Source organism: Anomaloglossus baeobatrachus, chromosome 6, assembly GCF_048569485.1.
Source record: "Anomaloglossus baeobatrachus isolate aAnoBae1 chromosome 6, aAnoBae1.hap1, whole genome shotgun sequence".
Taxonomy (NCBI): Eukaryota; Metazoa; Chordata; class Amphibia; order Anura; family Aromobatidae; genus Anomaloglossus; species Anomaloglossus baeobatrachus.
The window spans coordinates 348,454,311-348,469,960 of record NC_134358.1 but is presented as its reverse complement, the minus strand read 5'-3'; the positions used below and the strand labels follow the sequence as shown (position 1 = coordinate 348,469,960).

Here is a 15,650-nt window from a genome sequence, read left to right as displayed (position 1 = left end):
GTTCTGGATGACAAAAATCGGTACGGAAAAAAAAGCAGCATGTCACTTCTTTTATGCGTTGTAGCTGCGTTCTCCCCCCCATTGAAATCAATGATGTGGGTCAGAACGCAGCTACACCGCAAGTTCGCTGCATTTTTGTTGCGGTCCGCATGCTTTATCGGCATACAGAACGCAGGCATTTACCTGGAAGTGAGGTCAAGAGGTTTCCTGTTGACCTCACTTCCTGGCAAAGTTCAGGAAAGCTGGTGTCGCCAAAGTGCCCCCCCCGACCCCTGATCCCCTCCCGAAAAACCAACATGGCCGCGCGCACAGCAGTGCACCGGCCGCCCTACTCCTCTGATTCTGTCGCATGTGCCATCACACATGCGACAGAAAACTGCTCCCCAGGCCCTGCCAGGTCACCCCCTATTCCCCCCCGATGTCCTCCGATAACCCCCGGTGTTCCCCGTACCTGTCACAGCGCTGATCCCCCGCGGCCCCCTCCTTCACAGCAGACGCCGGTCACATGCGCAGATCAGCTGACAGCTTCCTGTGTTCAGTGTGAGCTGCGCTGGCCGCTGCTGCTCGGCACACTGCAGCTGTGACCCGGGGAGAGTGGGTGCAGATTCTTTGCACCCACTCTCCTCAAATGGAGGGTCTGCACTCCTAGAAAATGGGGGACACGTTCCCTGAGCATGCCCCCCATAGTCTAGAAGGTCCAGAGTCGATGAGGGACGTCAAAAATGGATTACTGCGGACCCGATTTTTTGTTTTTCTTTTCAATAAATTGGTGAAAGAGGGAATGGTTGGGGAGTGTTTTTGCAAATACATTTTTTTTTTTGTCAATTTTTTTTGCTACTATTGTCAATTAGTTATGTCTGGTATCAAATAGACGCTGTGACATCACTAATTGCTGGGCTTGATGCCAGGTGACATTACACATCTGGTATCAACCCCATTTATTACCCCTTTTGCCACCGCACCATGGCAACGGGATGAGTTGGGGCGAAGCGCCAGGATTGGCACATCTGATGGATCCGCCACTTCTGGGGCAGCTGCGGCCTGCTATTTTTAGCCTGGGAAGAGTCCAATAACCATGGCTCTTCCCATCCTGAGAATACCAGACCCCAGCTGTCAGCTTCACCTTGGCTAGTGATCTAATTTGGGGGGACCCCACGTGTTTTTTTTTTAATTATTTATTTATAAATAAATTAAAAAAACCAGCCTGGGGAGCCCTCCAAATTGATCACCAGACAAGATGAAGCTGTCAGCTGTGGTTTGCAGGCTACAGCTGTCTGCTTTACCCTAACTGGCTATCAAAAATAGGGGGGACCCCATGTCATTTATTTTAATTTTAATTTTTTTTTGGGCTAAATACAAGGATAGGCACCCTTTAGTGCCACATAAAAAGGCTTAGAATATGCAGGCGGGTGGGACGTTATATATATGTTTGACATCCATTGACGCATTTCTGGCTGTGTGCCCACAATCAGGGTTTGCAGAGTTTGGGGCGCAGAGTGTTTTCCCTGCGTCCATAACGCTGCGTTTTGCAGTAGAAGCACAATGGAAGGATTTTTGGAAATCCCGTGCCCACTGTGCTTCTTTTCTCTGCAGCAAAAACTGACCTGTGGCGCGGCTTCCTGAGCCTCAGCATGTCAATTTATGCTGCGGAGATGAAAGTGTTCTCTGCAGGTAGAATAGAGCTAAAGTCCACAGCAGCCTGAACCCAAATCGTGGGCATGGGCAGCTGCGTTCTCCCATGGACAACACTCACATCTCTGCAGGAAGGCTGGCACTGTGTACTGGATGTACTGTAGGCACTGTCACTGGATCATGTGGTCAAAAACGCACCTGAAGAAAACGCATGGAAAACGCATGAAAAATGCATGCGTTTGATGCAATTTTTTCAAAACGCATTGTTTACAATTGTCCCCTCTGCCAGAGTGTGCGTTTTTTTCTGCACTGAAAAAAACGCAACGTACGCACATAGCCTTCATTTGTGTTCTTCCAACTGTAATGGCATTCATATAATGCAGTTTGGCAATTTTCTTGATCGAAAGATTGTTATCACTGAGCTGGATGATGCGGTTTCTCTTTTCTTGTGAAATCTTCTTCATGGCTGCTCCACATTTTGAACCAGTGATCTTTCACTTGAGAATCAACCAAGTAACACATTGAGCTATTAGGAAATGTGAGAACAGTTTATAATTTGAAGTTTACATGAAGAAAAAGATTTTTCCACTACCACTAAATAGTTGCAAGTTAAATTTATGTAAAAGATAGAGAAAACAAAGGTGGTCTCACACACAAGATGTAGTGGACGGTGATATATGGAGCCAAAACATTCAAAATATTATTACCCATTCTGTACTTGTCATTCATGATGTGACGGATTTGTGGATCAATGAAAATGCCTTCCTTAATCTTATTATTGGTTATTCTTCGAAAAATTTGTCTCAAATAACAAAAACCTTTTGCTACCTTGTTCAGTTTTAACAAAACTTTTCATGTGCCCGAGTTTTATGTGTAATGGAGGCAGAACTATCATTGCTGGGTCCAAACATGCTTTATGTGCAACATTTTTCTGCCCGGGAGTCAACTGGTTATGGTTTAGCCTCTTCCTTCTACTGTAATGTTACTCCTTAGCACAGCTGACCCATTTACAAATGGAACAGCAGTACTGGGTATATCCGAACTGCAATATAAGCAGCAGTGCCAGTGCTTTTAAATCTCCACATGTTCCAGTTGTATTTGCTATACTTGATGTGTTTCAACAACAGTTCCATGTTCTTGCATGCTTCTTTCATGTGTGCTGCATAGCCAATAGGTATTGAAGGATGAACAGTACACTGAGCCTTAACACTGATGAGTCAATAAAGAAACGCCTCTGTTTCGGCTTATGCTCAAAATTAATAACAAGAAGTATATGGCACTTCCTCTGTACAGGTGTAAATATTTAGCGATTTGTTGTTATTTTTGTATACAGTGCTATTGAGGAAGGTCCATGTTTGGCCGAAAACCTTCTGTTATGCACATTGAATAAACACACGCTGCAGCCAAACTTGGGAGTGCTTGGTTTACTTCTGCTTATCTAAGGCCTTGGAACCTGAGGCGCACCCCAACTCTTACTAAAGGGGGCCTTACACGCTACGATATCGTCAATGTTTTATCGTCGGGGTCACGTTGTTAGTGACGCACATCCGGCGTCATTAACGATATCGCAGCGTGTGACACTTCCCAGCGACCTTAAGCGACCTCAAAAATGGTGAAAATCGTTCACCATGGAGAGGTCGTTCCGCTTTGATTGGCCGGCCGCTTAGTGACGTCGCTGTGATGCCGAACGTCCCTCCCCCTTGAGGGAGGGATTGTTCGGCAGTTACAGCGACAACGACGACCAGGTAAGTGCGTGTGACGCTGTCGTAGCGATAATGTTCGCTGCGGCAGCGATCACACGAAATCGTATGCACGACGGAGGCGGGTTCTTTTGCGTACAATATCGCTAGCAATTGCTAGCGATATCATAGCGTGTAAAGCGCGCTTAACATCTGTACGGAGGAAGTGCCATTCACTTCTTGTTATTTGCAGTACCATTGAATGAGCACTCCTAGCAAGTATGTCAAACACCTTTTCGCACAATACCGAGGAAACGTCCAATATTATTTCTCAAACCACCATCCCAGGCGATTTTCTATTGCTCTCTCCAAAAGAGGTAAAAGGAAAAAAAGAATTTTGAAAAAGAATCTCAGCACCTCATTCATTTTGAATTGCATTGTGCAACTCTGAGTATTTGAAAGCTCAGAGGATACCTCGGGGACTCAGAGTTTCTCTGCGTCCCGCTATCTTCAGTGAGAACGCTGAATACAAGAAAAATGTGAGCATATTTTAAACAAATGCTCCTTGGATCTTATGACGTTGACGGTCGACTATCTGCAGAGGGACATTAAAGACACCAAAGAACGTATAAGTAACATCGAAGTTCAGTTGGAGACAGCGAGTGCCACGGGTGAAGAATTTAATAATTTAAAACAAAATACAGAGTAATTTGGAGCAACATAGGAAGGACCTTGAAAACAGAAAACGCAGTAAATTAATTCGAGACACAGACAACTATACCCAGGGGAGAGTCTACAGATGGCAGGACAATTATTCCACCACAAGATTCCGCTATCAGTCCAGACGCTCACTATCATAGTACTCAAACTCCAGTACAGACAGCGAGCACAGGGGCCCGTCCATGAGCAATTTTGTTCCTTTTTTAGGTCAAAGAGGCGGTCACATTGGAAGAAGAAAAAAACAAGACGTGGAGGACAGTGTAGGAGGAATCGACAACCCCAGAACAACCCGATCACAGGTAAAGAATCTCTAGTGATAAACTTATCCTCTAAAGTACTCAGTACTACACAGTTGGCGGTTCTGCAAAAGGGCTTATTTTTTTGTCCTACCTCTAAACTCAATACGTTTGAGCTAGATATGGACTTACAACGGTTCTTCAGAACCTTAAGGATCAAGACTCATCTAGAAGATAAGCCTTTTTCCACTACTATACCTGTTAAACAATCAGTCATTTCAATTTTCGATTTGCTCTTGAAACTCAAGAGTAATTATCGCCCACCTGTTGCCACTTCAGCCATTGAAGCATTCATTAATTTTATTAAGTCTGATTTCCAACAACTTCGGAATGATATTAATCTGGGCAAGATTCATTTTCACTACAACCTTTCCCAATCGGATAGACAAGCATTGAACTGTCTATCCGATAATAGGGACCTTGTTTTAAGACCAGCCGATAAGGGTGGAGCAGTCGAGATTATGAACAAGGTTGATTACATCATTGAAATTGATCTACAACTTACTGACAACCAGGTATATAAGAAATTGATTTGTAACCCTTTAACATCTTTAACCCAAAAAATTAAGGAGGTTCTCACACATTACCTACATTAGGGTACAATTGACTCCAAAACATCAGAATTCCTCACTAAATCCAACCCTATTACCCCTATTTTATATGTGTTTCCCAAAGTCCATAAATGATTGGACAACCCACCCGGGAGACCAATCGTGGCGGGTTCTGACTCTGTTCTATCTCCCTTATCGATCTTTCTAGAAAAGATCTTAACACCTGTAATTAAAACCACTAAATCTTTCCTCTTTGACACGGGTGCATTCATACAAATTGTTAGAGGACTAGGACAAATCAATAAAGAGGCACTACTTGTCACGATGGATGTGACTAGTCTGTACACCAGCATCCCTCATGATGCTGGTATCTCTGCAGTTGGAGACTTACTTAAGCAACATCATTTTGACCAGTCTGTGGTTGAACTATGTCTTGATCTATTATCACTGGTATTGAAAAGAGAATTTTTTTTTCTTTGGGGACAACTACTATCTCCAGACACAGGGGACTGCGATGGGCTCTAACGTAGCCCTCCATACGCAAATACCTATATGGCTAAATTCGAGGATGAAGTTATATACTTGAATGTATTATTTCAACGTTTCTGTCCTGTATGGAAACGATATATAGATGATGTTTTTTGCATATGGGAGGAGCCTGTTGGAGCCCTTCATGGATTCTTTGATCAAATCAATACGGCATGGCCAGGTCTACATTTTACCCTGCAACAGGATCTACACAAAATCAATTTTTTGGACACCACTGGCCTTAAAGGACATTGAGGGTAACTTATCCACAGACCTTTTTACTAAGGTCACTGACAAAAAAACATTACTCCACTTCTCCAGTCATCATCCTATGTCCATCAAGAAATCCATACCCATATCCCAATTCCAAAGAGTCAAGCGGATAGTATCCGATCATGATGTCTTACAGTTAAGACTACAAGAAATGCAGAATAAGTTTTCTGCTAGGGGTTATCCCTCATCTTTATTAGACAGTAGTCAGGATCATACCAAAAATACTATCAAGCAAAACGAGAAAAGGATTCCTTTTCCCCATACAATCCACCCTTTTTCAATCAAAATTCATAGTATAATTCGGAGAAATTGGCACATTTTGACACAGGGTTACCCCAACGTTCCTGAGTTTAAAGTCCCGTTTCTACCATGTCACAAGAGACCACCCAATATAAAAGATAAACTCATCAGGGCAGATGTGGGTGCTATTCTGAAAATCCCAAAACAAAGATTTGTAGGCACACCTAAATTTGGCACTTTTCCTTGCTTAATCTGTCCCCAATGCAATAATGTTCAAAAAGGTGACTTTTTACAATCCACACACTGGCCAAAGATATCCCATACAGAATTACTTCACTTGTAAATCCATGAATGTAATTTATATCATTAAGTGTCCCTGCGGCCTCCTATATGTGGGTGAGACCACCCAACATATAGGTGACCGCATATCCAAACACAAGTCCACTATCAGATGTGAAAATCTCCTTTTACCTATCCCGTACAGTTTTAAGAGTGCACAACATTCAATTTCACAACTTAAGTTTCACGTGGTTGATCACATTGACACCCCCAGAAGGGGTGGCGGTGTTGTCAAACTCCTTAAAAAGAAAGAGGCATACTGGATTCATGAACTCAGGACTTTGGCCCCCAGAGGTTTAAATCGGGAATATGAACTTCAGTTTTTTCTGTGAGCTCCATTGATGTTATAATGCGATTTTGTATATGATCATTTCCTAATCTATATTCTCCTTTTTTTCTAGAAAAGATATTGATCCTCTCTTGTGATTCCGATTACTTTCAACTTTGTACCTTGGAGAACCGCCACCTTCAAGTCACAGGCCGTTATAATGCAGCCTCTACACAATTACCTGGATCCCTTTGCAAGCCTTTGTCTGCACAAAGAACCTCACGCCTGATCAGTGTCTATAGTCATTTCTATCATGACACGGCTGTCTTAAACCAACCTATGCTCAGTCTTACATTAGTCTCTGGTACCGTATCTGCATAATACATCCATATGGAGGACCGCACGCATGCTCAGTGCAGCCGACTTATCATCTAACCACGGCATGATCATTGTATAGATCACGCATGCGCGGCCTGACATCCGTCTCCGGCACCTTCCCTGTCCTCCAACACGCCTATTTATTTCCGGGATCTCCGGCCACTGTCATGGCGGCCCCCATGCGGCGGTGGATACCGCACTTGTCATCCCACGCTGGCTTTCACTTTACTTATGGTAAGCATACTAGCGCTCTTAACCCTTATGTTCACTGCTGATATTTCCTCAGTTTATGTCCCATCATTTTTCTGCCTCAAACATTTTCTCATTTTTTTCTCCTTTCCCTTTCAGTTCTCATGTTTCTTTGACTGTCACTTCACCACACCTAATCCCTTCTATATATCAATTTAAGCCATTTTCACATATGAATTCGGTTATACACATATATACATGATTCATGATTGTCACCACATCAAATTACTCCATAGACCCATTTTTTACTTTTCTGATGCCTACATACACATAGCATCCTTATATTTCCATATTACATTCAGTACAGACCAACAGTTTGGACACACCTCATTCAAAGAGTTTTCTTTATTTTCAGGACTCTGAAAATTGTAGATTCACATTGAAGGCATCAAAACTATGAATTAACACATGTGGAATGAAATACCTAAAGTGTGAAATAACTGAAAATATGTCTTATATTTTAGGTTCTTCAAAGTAGCCACCTTTTGCTTTGATTACTGCATTGCAAACTCTTGCAATTCTCTTGATGAGCTTCAAGAGGTAGTCACCGGAAATGGTTTTCTAACAGTCTTAAAGGAGTTCCCAGAGATGCTTAGCACTTGTTGGCCCTTTTGCCTTCACTCTGCGGTCCAGATCACCCCAAACCATCTCGATTGGGTTCAGGTCTGGTGATTGTGGAGACCAGGTCATCTGGCGTAGCACCCTATCACTCTCCTTCTTAGTCAAATAGCCCTTACACAGCCTGGAGGTGTGTTTGGGGTATTGTCTTGTTGAAAAATAAATGACGGTGCAACTAAACGCAAACCGGATGGAATAGCATGCCGCTGCAAGATGCTGTGGTAGCCATGCTGGTTCTGTATGCATTTAATTTTCAATAAATCCCCAACAGTGTCACCAGCAAAGCACCCCCACACCATCACACCTCCTCCTACATGCTTCACGGTGGTAACCAGCCATGTAGAGACCATCCGTTCACCTTTTCTACAAAGACACGGTGATTGGATCCAAAGATCTCAAATTTGGACTCATCAGACCAAAGCACAGATTTCCACTAGTCTAATCCATTCCTTGTGTTCTTTAGCCCAAACAAATCTCTTCTGCTTGTTGCCCGTCCTTAGCAGTGGTTTCCTAGCAGCTATTTTTACCATAAAGGCCTGCTGCACAAAGACTCCTCTTAACAGTTGTTCTAGAGATGAGGTGTGTCCAAACTTTTGGTTTTTATAGCAGGTTGGGGGTATAAAGCAGGATGGATGGCAGTATATAGCAGGTTGGGGGTATATAGCAGGATGGATGGCAGTATATAGCAGGTTGGGGGTATATAGCAGCATTGGATGGCAGTATATAGCAGGTTGGGGGTATATAGCAGGATGGATGGCAGTATATAGCAGATTGGGGGTATATTGCAGGATGGATGGCAGTATATAGCAGGATGATAGATAGATAGATAGGATAGATAGATAGATAGATAGATAGATAGATAGATAGATAGATAGATAGATAGATAGATAGATACAAGGCAGGAGGATCATTACCAGGCTGGGGTACCTTAGTAGAGAATTTGGAGACATTACCCCCATAACAGTGTCAGCAGCAGATACTCGCCCCATAACAATGTGTCATGACCACATTTTTTGCTTAAAATTTTATTTTCCTATTTTCCCCCTCTAAAACCAGGGTGCGTCGTATGGTCTGGTGCGTCTTATAGTCCAAAAAATACGGTATTCCATATATCTACTTCTACATTACTGATGCCGATACACACAGCATTCACTTGTTTTCAGTATTTCTGCCATACTCCTTTATTCTCTTTCTGCCCTAAATATTTCTAACCAATTATACTATATTCTCCATTACCACTTCATTATTTTTTCTGACTTTCATTACAACATACAGTTCATATTAATAATTTAAACACCTATCATTCCACATAATCATTTTCATCATTCCTGTTCCTTTCAACTTATTTCTCACCTTTTCTGCTTCCCCGTTTTCTCTTTCTTCTCCTTTACCCCCTTTTTCCTCTTTTGCTTTCTCTTTTCCCTTTTTAAGATTTATTAATATTTAAACTACATTTTTTCTGTGTAGCAAGTGTTGTCTATTTTATAAGAAATAATCTTTTTCACAATTTTGTCACTGTTTATTGAGAATTCATCTGTATTGTATACATTATTATTTTAGTTTTGTCAATTCTATAAATTTAGCGATTTTTTTATTTTTGTATACAGTGCTATTGAGGAAGGTCCATGTTGGACCAAAAATGTTCTGTTATGCACATTGAATAAACACACGTGGCAGCCAAACTTGGGAGTGCCTTGTTTACTTCTACTATGCTCAAAACTAGTGATGGGTAGACACGGATTGTAAAAGTCTGTATCTGTGCGGGTTCACAAGAACAACGATCCAGATTCACCATGAAAAAAAAAAAGAAAAGAAAGATGATAAAAATAAGCATGCACTTTATACTCATCAGTCCCCACGTGGCTGTAACTTGGCTTTCAGGTCCACTCACTCCACTTCCGAGGCTGCTCATTAGCTTAATGCATATGCACTGTTTTCTCCACCACCTGCACGCCCAGCGTCTCTGATGGTTGAAATCAGACAGCGTCCCTAGTCTGTGTGACAGCCTGTCTGACTGCAACCAATCACAGGCGCTGTCTGCATCTAGATTGGTGTAAAATAAATTGGTGTATGGTCCCCCCATATTATGATATCCAGCAAAGATAAAGCATACGGCTACTGGTTGCAGCCCCCAGCCATGCGAGTTTTCTTGGCTGTGTATCAAAGTAAGACAAATCAAAAAGGTCCGTGGAGCCTCTGTTAGGAGTCTCGACATGGAAAATAGCCAGATATACCTCCGGGAAGGACCTAACCAAGGAGTGGCTGTTTTTAGGAAACCACCATAACCACCATATTAAGTGGCCCTTTTAGTCAATATCCAACTCTTGACAAGTTTAAAAATATGACAAGGGAAATACCAAGGCCAGGTATCCATCCACAGACCGCTGTTTCGGGGTATTGCCCCTCATCAGTGTGGAGTAGGATTCTGGGATCCCTTGTCATATCTTTAAACTCGTCAAGAGTTATATATTGACTAAAAGGGCCACTTAATATGGTGGTCTCCCAGAGATCAGTGATTGTTTTGTCTTGAGGTGAGGTCACTGAGTTTAAAGAGGTAATTTACGGTCACAGGTAGACCACAGTGGGAATCTCCAGCTGTGATTGCAAATAAACCGAGTGACGTCCCTGCTCATCGTTGTGGCTCAGTTTCTACTTGAAGTCCACAGCGTGCGGTCATGTGCTGTGCCCGCGCACTATGCATTCAGTAATGTAGCAGGGCTGGAATCGTTGTGTGACCTTGTGTGACTAACGTCAGAACTGGGTGTTTTGGGGGTTAGTAAAGGGGAGAAAAAGTTTGTTTTTTGTGTTATTTCAAATAAAGGATTTTTTCTGTGTTTTGTGATTTATTTTTTTTCACTTACAGATTAGTAATGGGGGTCTCATAGATGCCTCCCATTTCTAATCTATCTCAGGTTTAGTGACAGCTGTGAGCTGTCATTAACACCTTAATACCCCAATTGCCACCGCACCAGGGATGAGCCAGGTAAAGTTCTGGAATTGTCGGATATAATGGGTGCAACAATCCTGGGCAGCTACAGGCTCATATTTATAGGCTGGGGGGCACAATAACCATGGGTCCTCCCAAACCTGAGAATACCAGCACACAGCTGTCGGCTTTATCATGGCTGGGTATCAAAATTGGGGGTGGACCGCACACCGATTTTTTAAATGACTTATGTAAAAAAAACAAAAATCCACATATAGTCCCTCTTATTTTGATACACAACCAAGATATGCACACAGCTCGGAGCTGCAGTCTGTAGTCGCATGTTTTACCTGTGCTAAGTATTATAATATAGGGGACCCTACGCCAATTTATTTATTTTTACACTATAGACAAGCACACAATGTCTGTGATTGGTTGCAGTCAGACATGTCACATAAGGTGGGGGCGTGTCTGACTGCAACCAATCAGACTCTGGGAATGCCAGTGGGAGGGGGAAGCAGTGTATATGTGTGCCGCCCCGGCTGCTGTCGAACTGCTCAGATCTGGGGTTATTGTGGCTCGAGGGTCTCCGGACCCGGGGGCTTGCAGCCACTCGAATGTAAAGGGGGTATTTACAGGGGATAAATGTTTGTGACGCCACCTGCGGGTTGCGGTAAGGGGAGTACAGCCGCTGCCAATAGGAGTACCGGGGCTGATGGTGTGGGGGCAGCAAGGTGTCAGTCCCTCCGCAGTTAGGGATGGCTCTGAATAGTGGGGGGAAGGAGGTATGGTGATCGGGTGGCTTGGCCTTGGGAAAGCAGGGTTCAGGGTTTAGGTTACTCACTGCAGTAGTCTTGGTGCTGGATTAGTTGGAATGAGCAGACACTCACACAGATGGTAAACGAAAGTCTCTAGGCACCGCAGTTTCTGCGGGGGGAGCCTGTCCAGGTCCCGCTCGCACCGTTGTCACTTGGTAAGTCCGGAGCCCTGCCTTCGTGCACAAATTGATTGACTTTTGTAGCCCCTCGGCTTGAAGCTTTCGGGGCCCCGCTACCCGTGTGTACGGCAGCTATGATCTTGATGGCTGGCACTTGGGATTTTAGTGGGTTGTGTGCTTTGGAGAACCCTGTCCCCGCATTGTGCTGATGCCTTCAATCTCTGAGCTCTTGGGGAAAGTTCATAAAGAGACTATCCTCCACAGGTTAATTATCAAGGCGCCTGCAGCTCTTCCCTGATCTAGGGTCCTGTAACCCTGCTGTGCTCGGTACCGGTAAGGTAATTGGGCTTTCTGGTGCAGACAGTCCTCCTAGACTGCGTCCGTTACACTCCTGTCCAGTGTTCGTGATACTGGTCCCCGACTCCTGTGGTCCTGGACCACCATCTGCGACCCGACCTGTCGCCTCCCTTCAACCCCCCAGCTGCTCACTCTTTGAGGGCTAACTCTCAACAACCCTGTCTCCCCTCCCACAAGTCTACCTGACCCCTAGGTGGGCGGCCGTGCTCCAACTTGACCAACCCACTGGTGTGTCTGTACAGATCATGGTGTGAGGTGTGGTTGGGATTTGTAGTGTGGATGTTAGTGACACCGGTGTTGGGAACCTGGAGCCATGGGGGGTTGGACCCTGCACCCTGACTGACAGGATGCAGTTCCCTGTGGCATCCTGATATATTGAGGGGCGCCACATACAAGTATGTATGAAGGATAATAAGCAGTCCCGGAAGTAGCGTTATAGCCGCACAAATGACTGGCAAGTGTAACGCGCTTGCTCTAATCTCCTTATACTTTCTACCACCATTTTAAAGCGCTGGATTCTGGGCATCCGGGTAGATATCCATGGGTCAATTCCAGGCCGGAACTGTTTTTTTTTTTTTTTTATAAACTCAGTTGGACCGTTCCACCATTCCCGGGTCTCAGCGGGACTGCCCATCACTAATCCAGACCAGAAAATGGGAAAGGTATCTAAGAGTTTTTGAGATGCTGCTCTATCTTGGGCAAAAGCAGATGCTTCTGATTGTTAGAATTTTAAGGTCTTACCTCATATTCCTTCCTGCAGCTTTTTAAAATGTCATTTGTGGAAGATGCCTAAATAAGAATGAGAAAATAAAATATTGTATTGATCAATGTAATAAAATGTACAAATCTAATAAGAAAAACATACTTTTGAATATTGTTTACAGACAGTCGCACATTTATCCTCAACTGTCAATACAATGTTTTTGCAATGTATCTGAACAGTTTTTACAAGTAAAACACATATTATAGACAAACATCCAATTTAAATATGTTTTCCAGGCTTACGAACATGTATGTTTAATGTTGCAACATTTCAGAGAAAAACATACTTTTAACCACTTAACTAGAGATGAGCAAACCTGTTTGAAAAAGTTTGCAAATCTCAAATTCGGCACGAGTCTTGCCCATTCGGATTCAGGTTCAGATTACCGAACACTTTTCTCAAAATCGACAAACTTTGGCCTTTGTTCAGTAACCGGTCACGTTTGCACTAGCGCTTTTCTTCTACATTATGACTTTAGGCTAGGATAGCGGTGCAGTATGATGACCAAGGGGAGGTGTTTGATGAGAAAAGGGGGTGGGGAGAGGTCAGAAGAGTGGCAGACTGCTTTTTCTTAACTATCTTTTTGGATGTACCAGCAGGCAATCAGGGCGCAGAAACCATTCACAACATTCAGACACAAGGACTTGTGTCATTGGCTGCCCAAGTCACATGACTCTGTGCAAATATCAGACATGCGACGTTGGCGCAATTTAAGATGGCGCAATTTGAGACTAACACTGCATGTCTGTTTGGCAGGAGCACAGAATTAGCAATCAGTAATTATATGCTGAAATGTCTATTTGTGTTAGGAGCACAGAGTTATCAGTTAGTATTTATTTCCAGTGATAAATATGCAGTAGTACCCTCCCCAATCTGTAGCAATAGATTGGGCAGGGTGCTGCTGCACATTTATTTCTGGAAATAAATACTATTTGATAACTCTCTGCTCCTGGCGCAAATAGACATTTCAGCATATAAATACTGGCTGATAAATCTTTTGCCTCAAGAAGAGATGAGCGAGTACCGTAATATTTGTAATCACTACACTTGTAACGAGTACTTTGTAATACTCGCACAGTCATTACGAATAGCGAGTACAATGCAAGTCCATGGGAAATGCGAGTAATTTTCTCCTGGACCCAACAAAGAGGTCTGGGGGCCTGAGGAAAAGGCTGAAATGGATGGGAAAGTGATGAAACTGAATGGGGAGAGCCTGGAGAATATGCGTGCTTGCATTTCTGACTCATATATGGTTTCTCGGAATGAGGATATCACAGTATTAAGCCACTTTTACAGATGCACAAGAACACCTACCAAACCTAACCTAAATTGCATTTAAAGGCCAAAAAGGTTAAGAAACAGTTTTTTCTGCCGAATCACTTGTATATAAGGCAAATAAATTTGAGAATAAAAAAATATCCCTTTTACCATTTGTTCACATGTAGTGTTTTGGCTTTTCTTTACTTTTACAATTGGGAGGGCCCTGACATACATTTTGAAGTTCTCGGTCATTCATAATTTCTAGTTAGCTATTCCCTAGCACTTTACAAGGTCAGCTACAACATGCGTGTTATGTTGATCTTTGACCTGAGGGGCCTCAAGTGGTCCTGTAACACCCAATTTTTGCTGTTACTTATACATTTGAGTGGTCCCTCGCTCATTGAGACTCAGATAGTGGAATACATATTTCATAGCAGTTTAAAATGTGCCCATTGTGGCGGTGAGCTTTGCCCTCCTCCTCCTCCTCCACCATGTCATTCTGTGGCCCTCAATTCAAGTTTTCAAAAGGGCCAGTAGTTGTTCATCAACAATATTTGTAAATTGCTATCAAATATGTATCTCCTATCTCAGCTACAATGTGGGATAACCCAGGGAATTTTTTTTCCAGCTAGGGTGACTAACAGATTTCTATTGAATATGTATCCCCTATCTCAGTCACAATGTGGGACAACTTATGACAAGGGTCTCCAATGACAAATATTAGTTTGGTAGGACTACTATCCTGGATTGTCCAGTGCACAATGTGCTTAGTGGTTACAAATTTAGCCCTATGGCCTGAGTCATGGTTGACGCATGAAATCACCATCACAAGGGCCTCCAATGACAAATAGTAGTTAGGCTGGAGTACCACTGCACAATGTGCCTAGTGTTTACAAAAATTAGCCCTATGGCTTGAGTAATGGTTGACGCCGGAAGGAAACGGCTTTATATGGGAAGGGGTGGATGTTAACAGCAGTAGTCAAAATAAACATTTTGGGGTGATTTAGTTTCGCTTTCTCTCATCTGGAGGAATTAAAAATTGTGGAGAAATCCAGTCCTTGTTGAATTTAATCAGAGTAAGCCTGTCTGCATTTTCTGTGGAGAGGTGTTTGTACCTATCAGTGATTATTGCCCCAGCAGAACTGAAAACACGCTCTGACATCACACTAGCAGCCATGGAGGCCAGCACCTCCAAGGCATATAAGCAGAGGTTGAGATCAGCTTGGACGCCCAATACTTAAAGGGGACTGAAGAGTCAGAATGGACACAGGTATAGTCCTTAAATACCCCTTGACCATGTTGTTCAACTTCTCTCTCCTTGGCATTGCTACAGGCACAGATAGCCCTTGCTGATGTGCAGGTTTATTTAAATGGCCAAATTGGTGCACATTTTCCCACCACCTATGTGAGACCAGGTTCGAGTCTCTCCCCATTAATTCTTGGTGTTCAAAAGAGCCGGTAACTCTGCCGCCAGCGTTGTCTGAGGATGATGTTTACAGCAACTGATCTACAACAAGCCTCTTGAAGGATTCCATTGTGAAACCCTTTGGTGACTCCAAAAGGAGAGAAGGAAATGTTTCCTTGTACCGTGGGTCCAGAAAGGTGGCCAACCAGTACAGATTGTTGGTTAAAATGT

At 43.2% G+C, this 15,650-nt stretch overlaps 1 protein-coding gene across 12 annotated transcripts in view; it reads right to left on the bottom strand.

The window, feature by feature from the left end:
* RECK (reversion inducing cysteine rich protein with kazal motifs) overlaps positions 1 to 15,650 on the bottom strand; it is a 1,668,523-nt gene that overhangs the window by 1,442,837 nt on the left and 210,036 nt on the right. For all 12 annotated transcript variants that reach the window (XR_012724346.1, XR_012724347.1, XM_075314993.1 and 9 more), the window contains exon 6: positions 12,733 to 12,780. Coding sequence is in view for 10 of the 12 variants with exons in the window: in XM_075314993.1 (XP_075171108.1) it covers positions 12,733 to 12,780 (48 nt within the window). In the remaining 2 variants the exon portion in view is untranslated. The remainder of the gene's footprint in view (positions 1 to 12,732; positions 12,781 to 15,650) is intronic.